We start from the raw sequence: 17,122 nt of genomic DNA, 5'->3' as shown, positions 1-17,122 counted from the left end.
AAACTTGTTATACTATAGAACAAAACTTGTTTTCCATTTTTAAAGTCTTGAGGGCCTCGAGAAAATTCTGAACATAGCAGCAGATTTCTGCAACAGAGAAAATGGCATAGAAGGTACGTATATTTTCTTGGAAAATTATTTATCGTCCAAGCTTACAAACCTATTAATTTATCATGAAAGACTAAAATGAACTGGATCTACTGAAGCGCTATACAGTTTTAAAAGAATCATCTGCAAACATCTTATAATGAATCATTGGTAGGGGTAATAGTACCACTGTATAATCTACTTGTATGCATGTATACATCGGCGTAGCATATAGCATCTCTATTCTCTAAGCTAAGCAGCAAAGGGTACTCACAATTCAGCAGCTAAGCACTCTTGACTTGACGAGGCGCCCAAATCATTAGACAGCTTTTTGCACAACTGCACAAGTGATAGAAGTTAAATAAACATTGAGTATTTGTTTTCTTCCTTCTGTTTCTTGTTTTACCCAAGGAGGGTGCCCTTATATGTCGAGAAGCAGCGAAGGACGGGGTGTTTGGGGGAGGAGGAGCCCCGAGGCGAAGGGGCAAATGGGGATGGGATATCGAATCTTGTTGAATCATACCTGTCTATAGACTGCAGGATCCCCATAATACTTCCGTAATTCAACAACATGCAAAGATGGGCTTATTTCAACGACCTGCCACAATTTTAAATAAAGGTTAATGCTCAAAATTCTAGAGAGGCTATCCTAGGGTAAAATCATCCACACTCCATCATCACTTACTTCTGCTGCTATTGAGACGCTACCTGGGCCTTTATCACCCTTGTGCTCTTGTATCGCTTTGAGCTGAACAAATTGACAATGCGCAAACCAAATTATCAGGTTATTAACATGCCACTTGCTGAATTAATCAATGCAACTCAATAGCCTATTTTACACCATGTTATGTTCTTCAACCCAAGTTATCTTACATTTTTGGCTGACTGCGGAATACGCAAATTATTTCCGGCTCAATTTCATTCATTTTCTCTTTTCTTATTTAGTATATTCTTCAGGGTCAAAAGAGTTTATCAGTCTTCAGTTTCTCAATAACAGATAATGACAGACCAATTTCTGAGGAAAAAACATTTAAAATCCACGGATTATCTGACCAAAAAATCAGTACAGAAAATACTGACCTTTCCATTCTTCTTGTGGACTTGAAATCCCATTTCTGTTACTGTCTGCTCAATCTTCTCAAGCAATTCTTTTAGAGAGTGAGTGGAAGCGAATCTTATCTTCCTATCCGAGACATCCTGAGGTTTGTAAAACCTTGAATAAAGAAATGTAAAAAGCAGAATGTGAAAGATGGCTCATATCATTATACAAGCTTACTTCTTTCTCAAAAAAACCGGAAAGGTCTAGACAGGAAGACATTCCAATCAGCTCAAAGGCATTAATGAGGTGAGATGATTCTGGATCTTTTTCTGCTTCCGATGGCTGCAGCAAGAAAGGCTAATCAGGTTTCGGGACATTACTGGAGAGGAAGTACTTGTTGACAAATGCGATTAAGCAATGAATCATAGAAGTTCACACCACCTCATGCACTGATAAAACTGCATCCTCTATGAATGCATTTTGTTTGTTGTCGTCATCATCATCATAAGGTATCGCAGAAGAGTAGTCTTGCTTGAACCACTCATCCACTTTGATGTCTGCCATTGATATCCGAGTACAAGGATTTGGATCAAGTATTCTCTTAATTAGGTTTTGGGCTCCAGGTGATAGCCACTTGGGTATCTGAGCATCACCTTTGAAGATCTGTTTTATCACAAGAGGATTAGAGTCAAAGTTCCAAGGAGTTTAAAGAGTATTTAGGCATTCTGTAGCTTCAGGCAGTGAGAAGCATCAACCTTCTGATAAAGTACTGCAAGATTTCTGTCATCAAATGGGAGATATCCTGTGAGAATTACGTACAATATGACACCACATGACCAAGTGTCTGATGTGGCACCATCGTAACCTCTGTTAGAAAGAATTTCAGGGGCAACATAATTGGGACTTCCGCACGTTGTATGGAGCAATCCATCATCCTGATGATGGATAGCAACAATCTTATCAATGGAAGAAATTAACAAAAACACATATGATTAGACAGCAGGCTTTGTGCTTTATGGCGCATCATACCCTAAAATGTTGGGGCAAGGCACTGAGGCCGAAGTCTGTTATCTTTACATTTCCTTTTGCGTCAACCAGCACGTTTTCCAGCTGCATTTCAGTATGAAGGACAAGAACGTAAAAGTGAAAAGATGGAACCGAAACATTATTGATTCTTGAATGACGGAACGGTAAAAGCAAGAGATCCTTTACCTTGAGATCTCTGTGGAAAACGCCTTTGTTGTGGCAGTAACTGACGCCATCTATTAACTGCTGGAAGAGCTTCCTGCCTTGAGCCTCGGAGAGTTTCCCCTTGGATGCCTCCAGGTTTAAACCAAGAGTGCGGAGCATTCAGCAAAGCATCCACATAAATGTTAATACTTGGGCTAAGTAATTAGAAGCAATTCCTTGCTGTTCAATGCACAATGCTAAAGCTACTTACTATTCGATCAAACAATTCGCCGCCGTCCACAAATTCTAGGACCATGTAAATTTTGGATTTGCTTGCTAAGACCTGGCATCCATTAAAGCAAAATTAGAATCTTGCTTTCATAATTGAACTACTCAAAAAAATTGAACTGCTTGTAACATGCATAGGGTGCACCTGTGAGAAATTTTCAACTCAAAATCACCCTTTTGTTTCTTTTTCTCTCCTGTTTTTGTGGTTAAAAGGGTGGTGAGAGCAATTAGCTTGAACATTCATAATTTAACTGCCAGAAACCTTCATAGTGTGCACATGTCAGAAATTTTCAACTCAAAACCATTTTTTCCTCCTGTTTTTTGTACTTGATGGGATACAGGGAGGAATTAGCATATAAATGGGAATGCCTAGACCATTTTTCTTTTGGCTTAATTATAGCGGATTAACATTTCAGTCTACCTATTCCTTTCCAACTCGAACTTGGGATTTATAAATCATAGGTCACAGGTAAAGTTTACTGTCAATTAAGTTGCACTTTATTGCTTAAACAGTTTAATTGTGTATGCTTGTGCAAATTTCAGTTGATATATAACAGAACATAGAAGATGGAAAGGCATTTTATTTAATACCAACTCATACAAGTTTACAAGGCTTCCCAGTGTTACTCTTGAATAAGCTTTTCACTAAGACTGCAAACAAGTATATTTGACTCTGACATTTCAATTTGTAGACTTATTTGTTGATCTTAATGGGTTTATTTATATTACTGACTCCAGCTTAAACTACCTTTTCATCAATTGAATTCTAAGTTGAGCTTGAGTAATGTGATATTTTGACGTATAAATCTCAAACTTTACACTAACTGAGCGAGGACCGAGTGGAGCCGGGGACTTTAATCGGCCCTAAATATTATTCATGTCTTGTATGTTTGGTTCGCAACCAAGCTCATCTCAACTCTTAACTCTCAAGTGGAAACCGGTGGTGGTCCAGCGTGTGGCAACCCAATTCAAGACGAGACCAGCAGGCGCCTGTTTTATCAACCAAGCCAATTATAAGTCAAACGGTTCCAAAATTTAGGGGACCCGAAAGAAACCAAGGTTGCTGCTGAGCATTTACCCATTCTAGTTCGGTCATGTAATGTGGCCTTGTCTGCCCCAGGACCGCCTGGCAGGCCCGCGTCCAACCCAAATTACTTCAGAAGTTATATTTTTCTTTCTTTTTAATTATGCTGCCAACTAGAACCACAAACGAATTGAATCGAATCGAGTTTTAATATAATTGACTCGAATCTTAACTTAATTTTATAAGTTCGAACTCGAGTTCAAACTCGATCTCAAATTCAAATCGAGTTGAGCTAGAACTCAAGTTTAAAAAAATAAAACATAATTATTTTATTTTTTAAAAAATGAATAAAATAGCAATTTTTCTTAATAAATAATAAAATATTAAAAAGATATATATAATTTCACTATTAAAATAAAAATTAATATATGTGCACGTATATATAATCGAGCCGACTCACGTATTAATGAATCAAGTCTGCACCGCCCCTGCCACCCAATGAAATTTCCGCAATCTATTAGTATATATTACTGGTGCATGTAGGAGCATAATTTACTTTCTAGTGAAATTTTTTGTTTTAATAACCAACTTCAAGTCGTCATACCCACTTCAAGGTTTAAAAATACATTTTCTTCTAAAAGACGGTCCAAAGCAACATTTGATCATTATTGTAACAGGGCTTTAATCCACTCGGCCGCCAGGTAAAGCTTGAAGAAAGTGGGATTGCGTCTATTCTATTCTTTTTTGCCTTCCCCTTTTATGTCTATGCAGCAAAAAATTTTCCAGTCCTCATCACATCACAGGCGAAGCGAAACAAGAAGGAAATGTAGGATATTATCCCCGGGAATCTCTGGCGAACTCTGTTAAAAGTTAAAAGAAATACTACTACTACTACTACATTATTACTCCGCCTTTCCAATTCAGATTTGAGAAATGAAAGGTATGATGTATGTGTAGACACGCGGTATATAGAATACTATAATAGTGCAGTAGTCACAAGTCGGGGAAAGATGGGGCGTACGTACCTCGTGTAACCTGACCACGTTGGGATGTCTGAGAAGCTTTAAGGTCCCAATTTCCCTCTTTATCTGCAATTTCATTTCACAAACACCCATTTACTATGAATTGATTTCACTTTCTTTTACACGTTGATTACTACTTATGAGCGAAGCTGTAGCAGATTCTTAAACAGTGCAGCTCCAAATTCAAACCTCACTCAAGGAATTAATTGCTTCCTTTCTACTATTCTTTTCGATACTTGTAAGGAAGCAAAAGAGCGGGAACAATAGCTACTTGATCATAAAATACTTCCAAACTGCTTACTTTTAGTTTTAGGTAAGAATCCCTTCCCGCCCGAATGGGGGGAAAAAAAAAAGAAAAAGAAAGCAGCAGCAAACTTGTCGTAGCAGACATATCTTTGACAGAATTATTAAATTCAAGGAGGAGATGAGATGGAAAGCCTTCAAAGATGGAGCAAGCACATGGAGAGCTACATTCTATATCGCCGGTGCGTCACAATTAATTACGTGTCCCACTAATTTACGGTTCCAGGAGAATGAAGATTTAATTAGTCCTTTGGTGGAGGAGGACCAAAAAAAAAATTTCTTTTCAAAAAAAAATTTTTTTTTTTTTTTTGAAGATGATTTGGATGAACCAGCAGCAAGCAAAGAGGAGAAGAAGAGTTTGATAACTCAAAAAGGTATACCAGTACTGTAGCTAGCTGGGCGTTGACCGTGGGACGTACATGATAATACAAAAATATGGTGCAAACTAATCAAGGAAAAACCAATAGTAGTATTGAGATCAGGGTTGATGGATGGATTAGATGATGATCAGATTGATGAGACGAAGGGAACTGGGTAGCGGTATATGGGATGGAGGAGCAGTACAATAATACTGGTAATTAACAAAAAGGAACGAGCTGGAGGAGATGACAAGTCATCCCTCAGTTATACTCCAATATCTCAATGAGTACGTAGCAACAGCATACACTAGTAGTTGTATGAACATGTATACCTGATCGGTGATGTTGAGGTCAAAGATCCTGTGCTTCTCCAAGATCTTAATTGCAAAAGATTGGCCGGATTCCAGGTTTCTGGCGTACTTGACTTTTCCGAAATTGCCTTCTCCCAGGGTCCTTCCAACCTCGTATTTCCACAGTCGCATTGAATTCTTCTTCCTCTTACTATTATTGTAATTATTGCTCCCCTCCTCCTCCTCCTCCTTCCTACCGCCTCTAATTCCCAGGAGTACCATTAACTTGATTCACCACACGACCTTTATTTATACCAGAGAGACCACCCGGTGGTATGAAATCTGATCAGCAGTACTGCCTCACCTGCACCAGAGATATATCAATCTCCTTAGACTACACCCCGCTCAACAACTAGTCGGCGGAGTTGGGGTTCTCGAGGAAGAGTCCGCTTTCAAGATAAAATAACACTAGCAAGTACTCCCGATTCTATTCTTCTGTTAGTACTATATCAAACCTCTCTGCCCCTCTCTGGCTAGCCGCGGCTCCTTTTCGTATCACAGTCGCAGTCCTAATATAATATGAGTGCAGAAAATGGATGTTCCTTCTTCCTTCCTTCAGATTCCCAACTTGTTGCTGACTGAACTGCGGTTTCTTCTCTCTTTCTCGCCTCTATTGCTGCCTTCTTCTTTTTTGATACTCCATCTCCATTCTCCACCATGTATGAATTTTTTTTTTTTTATTAATTTGTGGTACGGCGTGATTGTTGTCCGTTGCAGGTCGGAAAGTGGGGTCCTCTTAGCCTCTTAGAAGGAAGGAGAGAGTCAGGAAGGGTTGGCTTTCCAAACCGTTCAAACCGTATTTATAGATTAGTAGGGGGGAGTCCTCTTGGCTTAATGCGTGGATTGAATATTATTTCACTCAATTTACCCCTTATTTACACACACTGATTTGCTTGCATCATTAACACATTTTCCAATCACATTTTTATCTCACATACATTATATCAAACAAATGCTACAGTAAAAATATCTCAAATAATTTATAATCCAAACACACTTACATGTCAGATAAAAAATACTATATTATTTGGACAAGGAGATTATTTGAAATATTATTTGTAATAGTTAGTATAATAATATTTTTTGTGACAAGATATATTTGAGATAAAAAAACTAATTAAAAAGACAAAAATATGTGTTAAAATAGGTGGTTTCATAATTACAATTCAAATATATATTTTTTAGCCAATCGTCAATTGTAAAACTGGAATGTACCACTACACACCCTTTAAATTTTATTGCAGATTCAGGGATTCATTTACAGGCTTGAAAATCGGTCGTAAAAATGCTTGAAAATTTATGGTAAATTATCTAAAATCCTCAATTCTTTTTTAGTTTTTACAACATTACATTTTTTGTCATTTATGAATTTTATTGAGTAGACAACACTTATGGTAAATCGCCTAAAAACATAAATCCTTATTAGTCATTTCATAATTAAAATAAAAATGTAACATAAATAATATATGAATAATCAGGCTACTCAATGAGCACTCGATTAGCAGAAATAATAATGGTTCGAATTCGATTTGGTATATCCAACGAACTACTCGAGCTCAAGTTCGAACTCAATCAAATCGAGTTCGAGTTAAACATTTGACCAAGAGCTCGCGAGTTATTTACTAGTGGCTCGACTCGCCAGCAGCTCTAATCATATCTACACTTTATGCTTCATTGACATAAAAAATTTGGGTGAATTCCATTCCCATTACCATTACAGGTCAAAACATATTTGTAGGATTATAGGTTACTTATAAAAATTCTTACAGATCGTCCACTGATATAATTCTGGTATCGACAATCAAATTTGGACACAAGATTTTTTTGCGAGAAAAATGATCCATTATTGTCACCTATGTTGGCCTACTAGTCCAACCACTCAGTAAGCCGTAAGCGAGGGTTCTCTCAATTTCTTCGCGGCCTTATGCAGTTCTTATATTATGTACTGTATTTATTATGTTCATAATGACCAAAACATCCTTCCTTCCACGTGATATGTGCTCCATACAGATTGTGTGGGTGGCGGTGCAGCATCTACCACATTCACAATCACATGCATGGGGCCGACTACACATGAGGTCATGCTCCCACCCTCGTGAATCGTTCATTATTGGTGCCCATCAAACAAAGTAATTGGATGAAAAGTTCTTTCTTTTTTTTTTTTTTGGAACTGTTGAGGTACAAAAGCCAAAAGGATCAGTAGTCGAGGAGTTGCCCACACGGAAGCGTAGTATGTATGACCGGACCAACAACAACAGCGATATACTGCATCATCATCCTAAAGCTAAAAGTCTCCGAGACCTTCGCCTATATTTCTATTCCATTCCACTTTGTCCACGTTTCCATATCTCGTTTCTTTGACCTCTTTCCTTCCCCTTCTTCTCGTCTCCTTTTCTAAGTTTGATTATTGTTGCCTTCCCTTCCTTTTAATTAGTAGTGTATTTTGTTTCGCGTCAAGTTCAATGGTTGCTACCCCCGACCCATCCCAACTTTGCATTTGCATCTCTTCATCCTTCTCCCTTTACACAACTATCATCTTTTGTTTTAGTTATTTTTCACCCTAAAATTCTCAATTATATCTTACATATATTCTTATTGTGGATACTAGTTTTTTTTTTTTTTTTTTAGTTGAGAAGGGGTAAAACTTAAGAGGTAGCCAGCGAAAAAAGAAATTTTAAATTTATAATTTTGCAACCTTAGTTATTAGATTATTTATCCTCGATTTTGTGGATATTTATAGCCAAAGTTACTTATCAATTTATATCAAATTATTAATTTCACACCCTATAAACTTTAGTGATACAAACAATATGCAACTTTATTCTCAATAATATGAATTGTAACCCCACCCCCACCCAAAAAAAAATAAAAAATAACAGAGACTGAATACATATGTTTTTGTGTACTTTTCATTCATATTATATGAGTTTTATTCTAGGGGTGATTTAAGATATCTTAATAACTTAGAGCATAAAGTGTCTCAAAATAAAAAGCACATGGTGTGAAATGAAATTAGTCTAATTGATAGACTAGGTTGTTTGTGCTTGTTAGAATTAGAAAGATATCTTAATATTGATAACCTATCCTATATATTCCTAATTAATCAATCTGTTGTACAATCATCGTATTAAAATAATCTTAGCCTATTGCTGACGTAATTCAAGTGTTCATATTGCACTCGCACGAGCTATATCACGGTTCGATTAAACATCCTTTCTTTCTTTTTTCCTTTTTTTCTTTTTTTTTTTTTAAAAAAATGATTGTTTCCATGTCACCAAGTTTTATTGAGATAGATTTTGTAAAGCCAAGAGAGCAACATCTTCAGCCTCGTGTGTCACCCTAATAAAAAAAAATAAATAAAATTACTAGAGTATGACTGTGAACGGAAAGGTACATAAAATAAAAAAAATAATCTTTCCTACGCTGACAGTGTGACAGTGTATACACTGTCAGCATTGGATGAATGACAGTTATGTAAAATTTGAATTTAAAATTTAATTTTTACACATGTATCATGAATCTAATATCTAATGATGATAGTGGCGTAGGAAAGATTAAGGGAGACGGGAGGACAATTAGCACGCGACTCGAGGGAAAGGAGGACAATCGTCTCATCCTTAAACGCTAGGGATATGGCATACCAGTACCACCTCTCTCTTCATTTCAGATGTTCAGCTGCGAGCAAGGCCCAACCGCAGATTTTGCTTACAGCTTCTTCATAGAAAGAAATAGTAGTAGTAGTAGCACACACACCAGATCAGATTCAATAATTGGGACGGCGTTGGGAGGACAAAGGAAAGAAAAAGGGGACGCAGATGCATGCCTGGGACATATTTCTTTTCTGGAATAGCAAGAAATAACGAAACAAGACAAAACTACATTGGGAAGACTCGTGCTCTAATAAAGTGGTGGTGGGCCGGAGATTGTGATCATTACCTTTCTATTCGACAAACAATAACAATATTTCATTCATGCATCAATCACGTCCAGAAGACCCAAAAAAAAAAAAAAAAGGAAGAGCATGATGAGCTTTCAGATAGACTTTATCTTCACTATCAAAATGGGATCCTTAATTTTCTTACATGTATTACAATGAGCAGCTAGCTCTCCAAAGGCAAATTGTAACTGCAGAGGGCAAATGATTATAAACAAAAATAAAAAAAAACCCTCCATATTATCTCCAGAAATAGTTAAACAAAATGGATTGGACAATTGAGAATGAAGCACAGAAAGAATGAGGTTAGGACGAATAGTTAGCCTTCTGAGTAAGTTGGTTCCGGATAAAGATCTGCCAAAACTTCTGCCCCAAGATTTATGATCAAGGACGACCCCTGCTTTGTATATTCCTTGCAATGGAAGCATATACTTTCCCTACTCGTATCACATGGCTGTCAGCGAGTTACAATGCAGCCAGTTCCCCACTCAGCTCCTACAGCTGCTCTGGGAGTAGCCCAGGAAATCGGATGAACTGTATTCTTGACTGCCAAATGCCATTCTCTGAAACATTCTAATTTGTGCAGAACGTTCTCTTGCATCATATATTTGGCTTTGACCAGGTTTCATTCCATTCGTGATATCCGAAATCTCGCTTATGGAATCCAAAGCTCTGACCACCTAAGACACAACAAAAAAAAAAAAAAAATCATTGTGGGCAAGTGTAACTGTTAAAAACTTATGTCTCATCATGGAAGCTACCCTGCATTTAATCACTCAAATACCTGACTCATCCTTGGCCTCTTTGAAGCTAAATGACGCACACATGCTGCAGCTGCTTCGATCATCCGGAACACCTCACTTTCAACAAAGTTATTTCCAAGTCTAGGGTCTACCAACCCATCAAAATTAGCACTCTCAAGTGCTTGACTGAGCAAGGGCCGAGCCTGTGAGTTGCAACAAGTAATTTGCGCTTAAATTAACGTGGAATATTCCAATCATACAACATGGAGAATCAAGCATCTTAATAAGCTGAATCCAAGTATCATAAACATGCTAAGAAGTAAGAAAGCAGAGAACAATTATGCCCGACACCTGAGTTCAGCAGCCAAATCTGAGCAAGGCCTTAATTTTAAAATCAAGCGAAAAGATACTCTAGAATTGAAGCAAAGCTTACACAAAAATGATGACAAATTAACCCGCAAGAATGAAAAGAAAAACCAATCCAAATTCAGACATGCAAAACAAGAGTTTTGCATACAAAACAAAAGTGATGGAGCTAGTCATTAGTGCAGTCAGAATACTTGTCTTGCCCAAAAACATTAAAGAAACAATTTTCTTCTTCATAAAATCTAAATATTGCAAACTTTTATATATGCTCATCAGTTTTCAAAGAAAATTAATCCAGTTGTTTTATTTAACTGTCATTGCAATGTTAAGAAAATCTGCAACAAAGAAAAATTGGAAACATTGGTGTATACGAGTTCATAGTCAAGGTACAGAGAAAATTCCAACGGCAATGCTAGTATTGAGAAAGCTTACCCATTCAACCAGGCTTTCATCTCCTAAAGGCTGAGATGCATCAACAGGCTTACGACCAGTAATAAGCTCCAACAGCACAACTCCAAATGAGAATACATCAGACTTTTCAGTCAACTTTCCAGTTGTCGCATATTCTGGAGCCATGTATCTGAATGAAGATTGCCCATGGAGATTTAAATATGAGAAACTTTACATATGCCTTGCCCAAATAATGATGCCAAAATGTAACAGACTAGATTCTTTATCCACACGAGTGCAAATATTAAGGAATGCTAAATGTTCATGCCAAAATGAGTACAGTTTCTGAGCTGCGTTGTTATGCAGAAAAATTATGTGGCTACCCAATAATCCTAGGTTACGCTAGCTGGTTTGCTTATTTTTCCCTTGTTTGTCAGTTTCGTGTCTCTGCAACGATGACTACCAGTTTTTTGATACACGAACTTGAAAGTTATATTTGATTGAATTTTACAACTGTTGTATACCACACATAACACAATTCTTTATTTTTGTGTATGTGCACTTTGCAAAGTTATAGAGCACAGTCTGCCATATGCTATAATTATCTTTATCTATTACCTACTGGGGATGGCAGCGGGTCAGATACCCTAAAAAATCTATTTTACCAAACCTAACCCGCATATAATCTTTTACCAAACCCTATAGGGTAACCCTACAGGTTTTAACTCCCATTACCAAACTCTCTCACTCTCGGGTTCGGATTATCCATCAGGTATCCTCTACTCGCTAATCTAAATAATTTAGAAAAAGTGAATTAACTATCATCAAACTAAAATTAATACCTACATATTAAATTAACACAGTATTTTAAATTTTAAACTTGGGTAGAAACATAATTAAATTTTAAACTTTGATAGAGCCTTAGAACCTGTATGGGAGGGATTCAACATTTTTATGAAGGGCTAGGCTATGCAAAGAGTTTGGTTAAAGTTATATTTTATTGGACTACATACATGCATGCAAGGTTTTACCCTACTCGCTGCCTCCCTATTCCCTATGCATCCTTTGTGCTCTGATGCAGCTAGGTCTGTGGACCAATACCACTATTTCAGGCACAAGGTGTAAAAAGACAATTGTTTGATGGTTTGTGTAGTATAAATTTACATTAAAACCAATCTTTGCAAAATGACATACTCATCCATTTCTTTGGGCTGCTAGCAAGAACAAGCATTTGAGTTACCCACCCAAAAGTTCCCATAACACGTGTTGACACATGTGTGCAGGCATCCAATTCCATTGCCAATTTTGCAAGCCCAAAATCAGCAACCTGTCAGATTAGGGGAATGCAGATTAAAACTGTTATTGCTTGAAGATCAAGAAACATAACAAGTGATTGCGCTTCAGATCATTATATGCAAGTTACAACTAAGATTGTTCTGTTCCTTGAAGTAGTGAGTAAAGATATCAAGATGTTAATGGCGGAAATTTGCATACCCATGCTTCAAAGTTGTCATCAAGAAGGATGTTTGCTGATTTAATATCACGGTGGATAATCCGGGGATTACCTGATAAGTACATGAAGTTTTAAAACACCAGATGAAGATATGCATTTTCCAAATGTAAAATTCTAAACTTGAAAATAGTTTTAAAATAGGACTGATCATGACTTGTCCTTCAATGCAAACTACAGTGCCTAACAAATTATCAATGCACATGTTAGACGATTACCACTCGGCTACTATCTGTTTGCAGAGCCGCAGACATTGGATAGTAACTGTAGTTGAAGAAAGAAACAACTTAACAGACAAAAGGACTCACAGTCTTCATGCAGATAAGCGATTCCACGAGCAGCACCAGTAGCAACCTTGATCCGAGTGGCCCAATTCATGACTGGTCTACTTTCATCTGTATATCCACAAAAGACCGGAATCAAAGCATGATCGTTAAGATCAAGAAAAGCTTAAGTTGGGGGAAATAGTGAGATACATGCTTCCTGTGCAATGAAAGAAACAAGAAAACAAATAACAGTGTCTGTAGCTTACAGATAAACTGTTAATATTTTTTTTTTACCATCGAGTTCAAAAGGATAACCAAAAGAAGTCATAAGACAACAGGCAGTCCTAATTAATCTAACCGTTAGTCTTGCAACCTAAAGGATCAAGACAATAAGAATGCAGCAATTAAAGAGTTCACATGAACTCACAACTTACAATGAAGATGATAATGGAGCGTGTTATTTGGTACATAGTCATATACAAGTACTCTTTGGCAGTCAGAGATACAGTAACCAACAAGTGAAACTAAATGTCGGTGGTGTATCCGGCTGATGATTTCAACCTCTGCTCTGAACTCACGTTCTCCTTGCCCTCCTCCAGCTTTTAGCTGTTTAACAGCGACTTCTCTACCATCCGCAAGAACTCCTTTATAAACACAACCAAACCCACCTTCACCCAAAAGATTGTTTTCAGAAAACCCTTTTGTTGCTGCAGCTAGTTCTTCATAGGGGAACCATGACCTGGAGTTGCCTATACCCCCAGCTTCTGGAGAGTACACGAAATTGTTGCCAGAAGCACTTCCAGCTAGGTGAGCTGAATGCAGAGGAGAATGAACTGAATGCTGATTCCTAAGAAACGATGAATCTGGAAAGAACAAAAGAATATGTACCAAAAATTATATCATAATCTGATGCAAGCACAGAAAGATTTTTGTTAATCAAACTTCACTAGAAAACCAGTGGAGATGAAGCAGTAAAAAGTTAAAAAGACCATATCAGGGTGATGGTCTACAAAATGACTTGCACCATTCTTTTTCATTACCTAACCACCATCTATTCATCAGAAGGAGGAACTTAACCAGCGGCGAATTCATAGGCCAGGTCATGTGGGATGTTTATAAAGTGTTTCTGTTGATAAAATGGTCCACATTTGTAACAATCTTCTTTTCAAACGACAGAACAGAAAGACCTTCATGTTGTATCTATGTGGTCAACTTAATTATGCTCATGAATGGCTATAAGAAGATAAAAACACAAGATACAATAGATGGTCTAGTTGTTGTCGAAGTAATACCTGAATTTTGGGAGGAAGCATATGGAGAAGGCATTGTGTACCCAATGTTGAATGGGGCCCCCTTTTTCTTTTGCTTTCGTGCCAACCAGACACCAAGCACCACAAGACCAATTGCCAGAAAGCCCACAAATCCAATTGCCATGACAACTCCGCCCTTCATGCCCCCACCATTTCTGGATATTGTGACTGCAGTAATATTTGGACCAGGTGTAGTAGATCTCGCAGTGGGTTTCTGAGGGGGAATTGCTGGTAAGGCTGAGCTAGTTGGAGCATCAGCTTGGGATGTATTATTCCGGGGGGCAGGGGGAGAAGGTGGAATAAGAGATGTGGTGATGGGAGGAGGAGACGCCACTGAAAGTGGAGGGGGATTTAACAAGGATGGAGCCTGGGAAGAAGCAAGTGGTGGTGGAAGAGGTAATGCAGGAGAGGGAGGGCTAGTGAGGGGTGACTTTATAGCGGGAGGAGGTGGAGAAACTGAGGTAGATGGTGATGGGACTGTAATTGGCAGAGGAGGAGAGGGTGAAAGAGCTGGAGAGGGAGGTGCTGTGCCAAAGGGAGGGGAAGGTGATGCTTGTGGGGGAGGAGGGGGTGATAAGTTTACAGATGGAGGGGGGGTAGCAGGAGGTGGCACAGACGGAAGGGGAGGGAGGGACGGAGGAGGTAAGGAAGGGGAAGGGGGCGGTGTTGATAATGGTGGTGGTGATGATTGGGGTTGGGGAGGAGGGGCTGGAGGAGGGGATTGAGGAGGCGGACTGGAAGAGGTTGAAGGGGTAGAAGGAGGTGGAGCATCAGGAGTCGGATTAGGCTGCTGTGACACATTGGGAGGAGTAATGCCGGAAGCATTAGAAGGAGAAGTAGCTGGTGGGACTGCATTAGTAGGAGAAGAAGTTGGGGAAGTAGATGTCATCTGCCAAAGCCCAAACCGATTTTTTTTTGGTCCTCCGGGCTTTAGTGGACAACAACTAATCTAAGAAGAGGTTTCTCACAGAGTAGCCTGCACAGCGAATACACGCAATGCAAAATTCAAGTCTTTGTCCTAAAACAAACAGAGTAGGAGTGCAATCGAGTAATGCAGAAATCAGCTACAGATTTCTTTCTACTTAAGTTCCTTGTAATGGGGAAGTGTATAAAGTGGAAACAAAGAAAGGGTAAAACGGATAAAACCGGTCCCTGCGTGAGTAATGAGTCCCGAGTCCTCCCCGGATTTGAGAAAGACTGAATTTTTGAGCCAACAAAGGGGAAAAAAAAGGAACAAATTCACGCGAAGAACAGTAGAGTAGCTCCGACTTCTAGAGGACCTAGACTAACCATACCAGCATCATTTATGATAATAAAAAATAAAAAAAAAAGAGCGGAAAGCAAGTGCAATGCAGGCAGATCAGAAAATGAGAAGAGAAAGGAACCTGAGGGACGGAGACCCTATCCACTCACTGTGTACCCAGATCAGCAAATGGCTTTGGTGGTGCGAGTGCCAGCCACCGTTGTGTTTCATCGACCAGACCACCCCAGCCCAGTTACGGGTTTGGGAAGTAGGAAAGGAAAGTGGAGAGGAAAGGAACGCCGAAAATTCTTGAGAAAAGCTTCTTTCAACAAAAATAAAATACGGCAAAGAAAGTCAAACAACAGATGCGCGCAAAGAAACGTGTGTGCCACTTCTAAGAATCGTGTAGAGGGGGATTTGGGGCAGGGACGGTCATCAGTATGACCGTCCCTGCACGGTTAAAAATTTGTGCGGCTGAAAATTGGCCCTCAAAATTTTGTGCGGCTGAAATAACACCATGTAACTCGAAATTCGCGCCAAGTGTGGGGCCCACCACTATCTGTTGTGAAAATACATCATGTGAAAAAAAAGTTACGCGCAGTTGAAATGAGCTAAAATTGGCAGGGACGGTTGCACCTGCAACCGTCCCTGCCCCGAGTCCTGTAGAGGGCGGGAAGGACATGGAGAGAGAGAGCGAGAGAGAGAGGTATCCGGATCGTTACTAATAATATTTTATTGAGAATAAAAAGAAGAAGAAACCAAACAACATGGCTCATTGTAGTGGGGCAAATCCGCGCATGACACGTGTCAGGTCGGCAGATCACACGCGGCAGGTCGGCCATAGGTACCTCGAGGCTGGCACGGGCCAGCTCGGCATAAGAAAGCCAGCTCGGTGTGTCGGGAGCCTCCTGTGATGGGCTTGATGGGCCGCCGCCTCCGAACATGTAGGGGCCGCCGCATGAAACCCTAAGAAGACTCCGAACCCTAAGGGGATTTTGACTCCTATAAGGAAACTATCCCTCCTCCGGTCCTATATATACTACGCTGCCAAGGTTACGCAAGGTACGCTGACAAGTATTCTCTACTATTACTATATCCTTCTACGGCCAAACTAACTTGACCGTCGGAGTTATCTCAGGGACATCAGTCCCGCCTCCGTTCTTTCTTCTCAGGTCACCTAGCCCGGCCCCAGCTCGATTTGTCCAACCAGGTCGGCCGCATCAGCTCAGCTCGGACGCGATTTTTGGCAGTCGCATCAATTGGCGCCGTCTGTGGGAAACACGTTACACTTCATTGCGAATCATGCCGAAAACTAGGTCGCAGAGAAATGTGGGCGGGTCCAAGGGGGCCGAGCGTGATGGCTCCCAAAACCCCTCTCGGGGTCCAACACCCGGAGGAGGAGGGGCAGGGCCCTCACGAATCCCGCCTGAACAACTGGTTCAGACCGTGGCCGAAAACCTGCCCACCTTCGAGGCAATAATGAACTACCTCAAAGAGCAGTCGGGAGGTCATCAGGACAAGGAGCCCAAGGTTCAGGGAGCAGATCAGTCAGAATCCCGAACTGGGAGTCCCACCAAAACTGGGGCCAAGCGGGCACACCGGGAAGTCACGCGTGAGCAAGTCGAGGTCATGGAACCTTCTCACAAGAACTCCCGAACTGAACACCCGGAGCCCGTCCGGAGGCTCCCCAGGGGAGATCTCTCCCCCCGGAGGGAGAG

The 17,122-nt window shown here is 39.7% G+C and overlaps 2 protein-coding genes and 1 long non-coding RNA gene across 6 annotated transcripts; all 3 read right to left on the bottom strand.

Annotated features, from left to right (window-relative positions):
• Positions 1-102: 102 nt before the first annotated feature.
• On the bottom strand, positions 103-6,235 carry LOC113737993 (CBL-interacting serine/threonine-protein kinase 1). The gene is made up of 13 exons (XM_072084090.1): positions 6,098-6,235; positions 5,625-5,946; positions 4,634-4,696; positions 2,568-2,639; positions 2,339-2,446; positions 2,156-2,236; positions 1,882-2,061; positions 1,568-1,789; positions 1,364-1,468; positions 1,168-1,284; positions 773-835; positions 611-685; positions 103-426 (listed from the first exon to the last, which is right to left on the bottom strand). The coding sequence occupies exons 2-13, from the start codon at positions 5,862-5,864 to the stop codon at positions 358-360; spliced, it is 1,395 nt and encodes a 464-aa protein (XP_071940191.1). The 5' UTR covers positions 5,865-5,946; positions 6,098-6,235; the 3' UTR covers positions 103-357.
• Positions 3,334-3,803, bottom strand: LOC140038797 (uncharacterized). Its single transcript, XR_011842336.1, has 2 exons — positions 3,663-3,803; positions 3,334-3,574 (listed from the first exon to the last, which is right to left on the bottom strand). It is a non-coding gene; the product is annotated as an uncharacterized lncRNA (long non-coding RNA).
• Positions 6,236-9,667: 3,432 nt separating the features above from the next.
• On the bottom strand, positions 9,668-15,736 carry LOC113737860 (proline-rich receptor-like protein kinase PERK8). Of its 4 annotated transcripts, none has more exons than XM_072084089.1 (9): positions 15,547-15,730; positions 14,144-15,441; positions 13,286-13,714; positions 12,894-12,980; positions 12,570-12,640; positions 12,320-12,402; positions 11,118-11,265; positions 10,361-10,522; positions 9,668-10,256 (listed from the first exon to the last, which is right to left on the bottom strand). In XM_072084089.1, the coding sequence occupies exons 2-9, from the start codon at positions 15,048-15,050 to the stop codon at positions 10,065-10,067; spliced, it is 2,079 nt and encodes a 692-aa protein (XP_071940190.1). In that variant the 5' UTR covers positions 15,051-15,441; positions 15,547-15,730; the 3' UTR covers positions 9,668-10,064. The 4 variants fall into 4 exon arrangements, 3 of the variants coding, with proteins under 3 accessions (XP_071940190.1, XP_071940189.1, XP_071940188.1); XM_072084088.1 differs by having other exon boundaries at positions 14,144-15,137; XM_072084087.1 differs by having other exon boundaries at positions 14,144-15,730.
• Positions 15,737-17,122: the final 1,386 nt, after the last annotated feature.

Source organism: Coffea arabica, chromosome 3e (genome assembly GCF_036785885.1).
Source record: "Coffea arabica cultivar ET-39 chromosome 3e, Coffea Arabica ET-39 HiFi, whole genome shotgun sequence".
Classification (NCBI taxonomy): Eukaryota; Viridiplantae; Streptophyta; class Magnoliopsida; order Gentianales; family Rubiaceae; genus Coffea; species Coffea arabica.
Note: the sequence above shows the minus strand (reverse complement) of the source record. Positions and strands in the feature narration are given on the sequence as shown.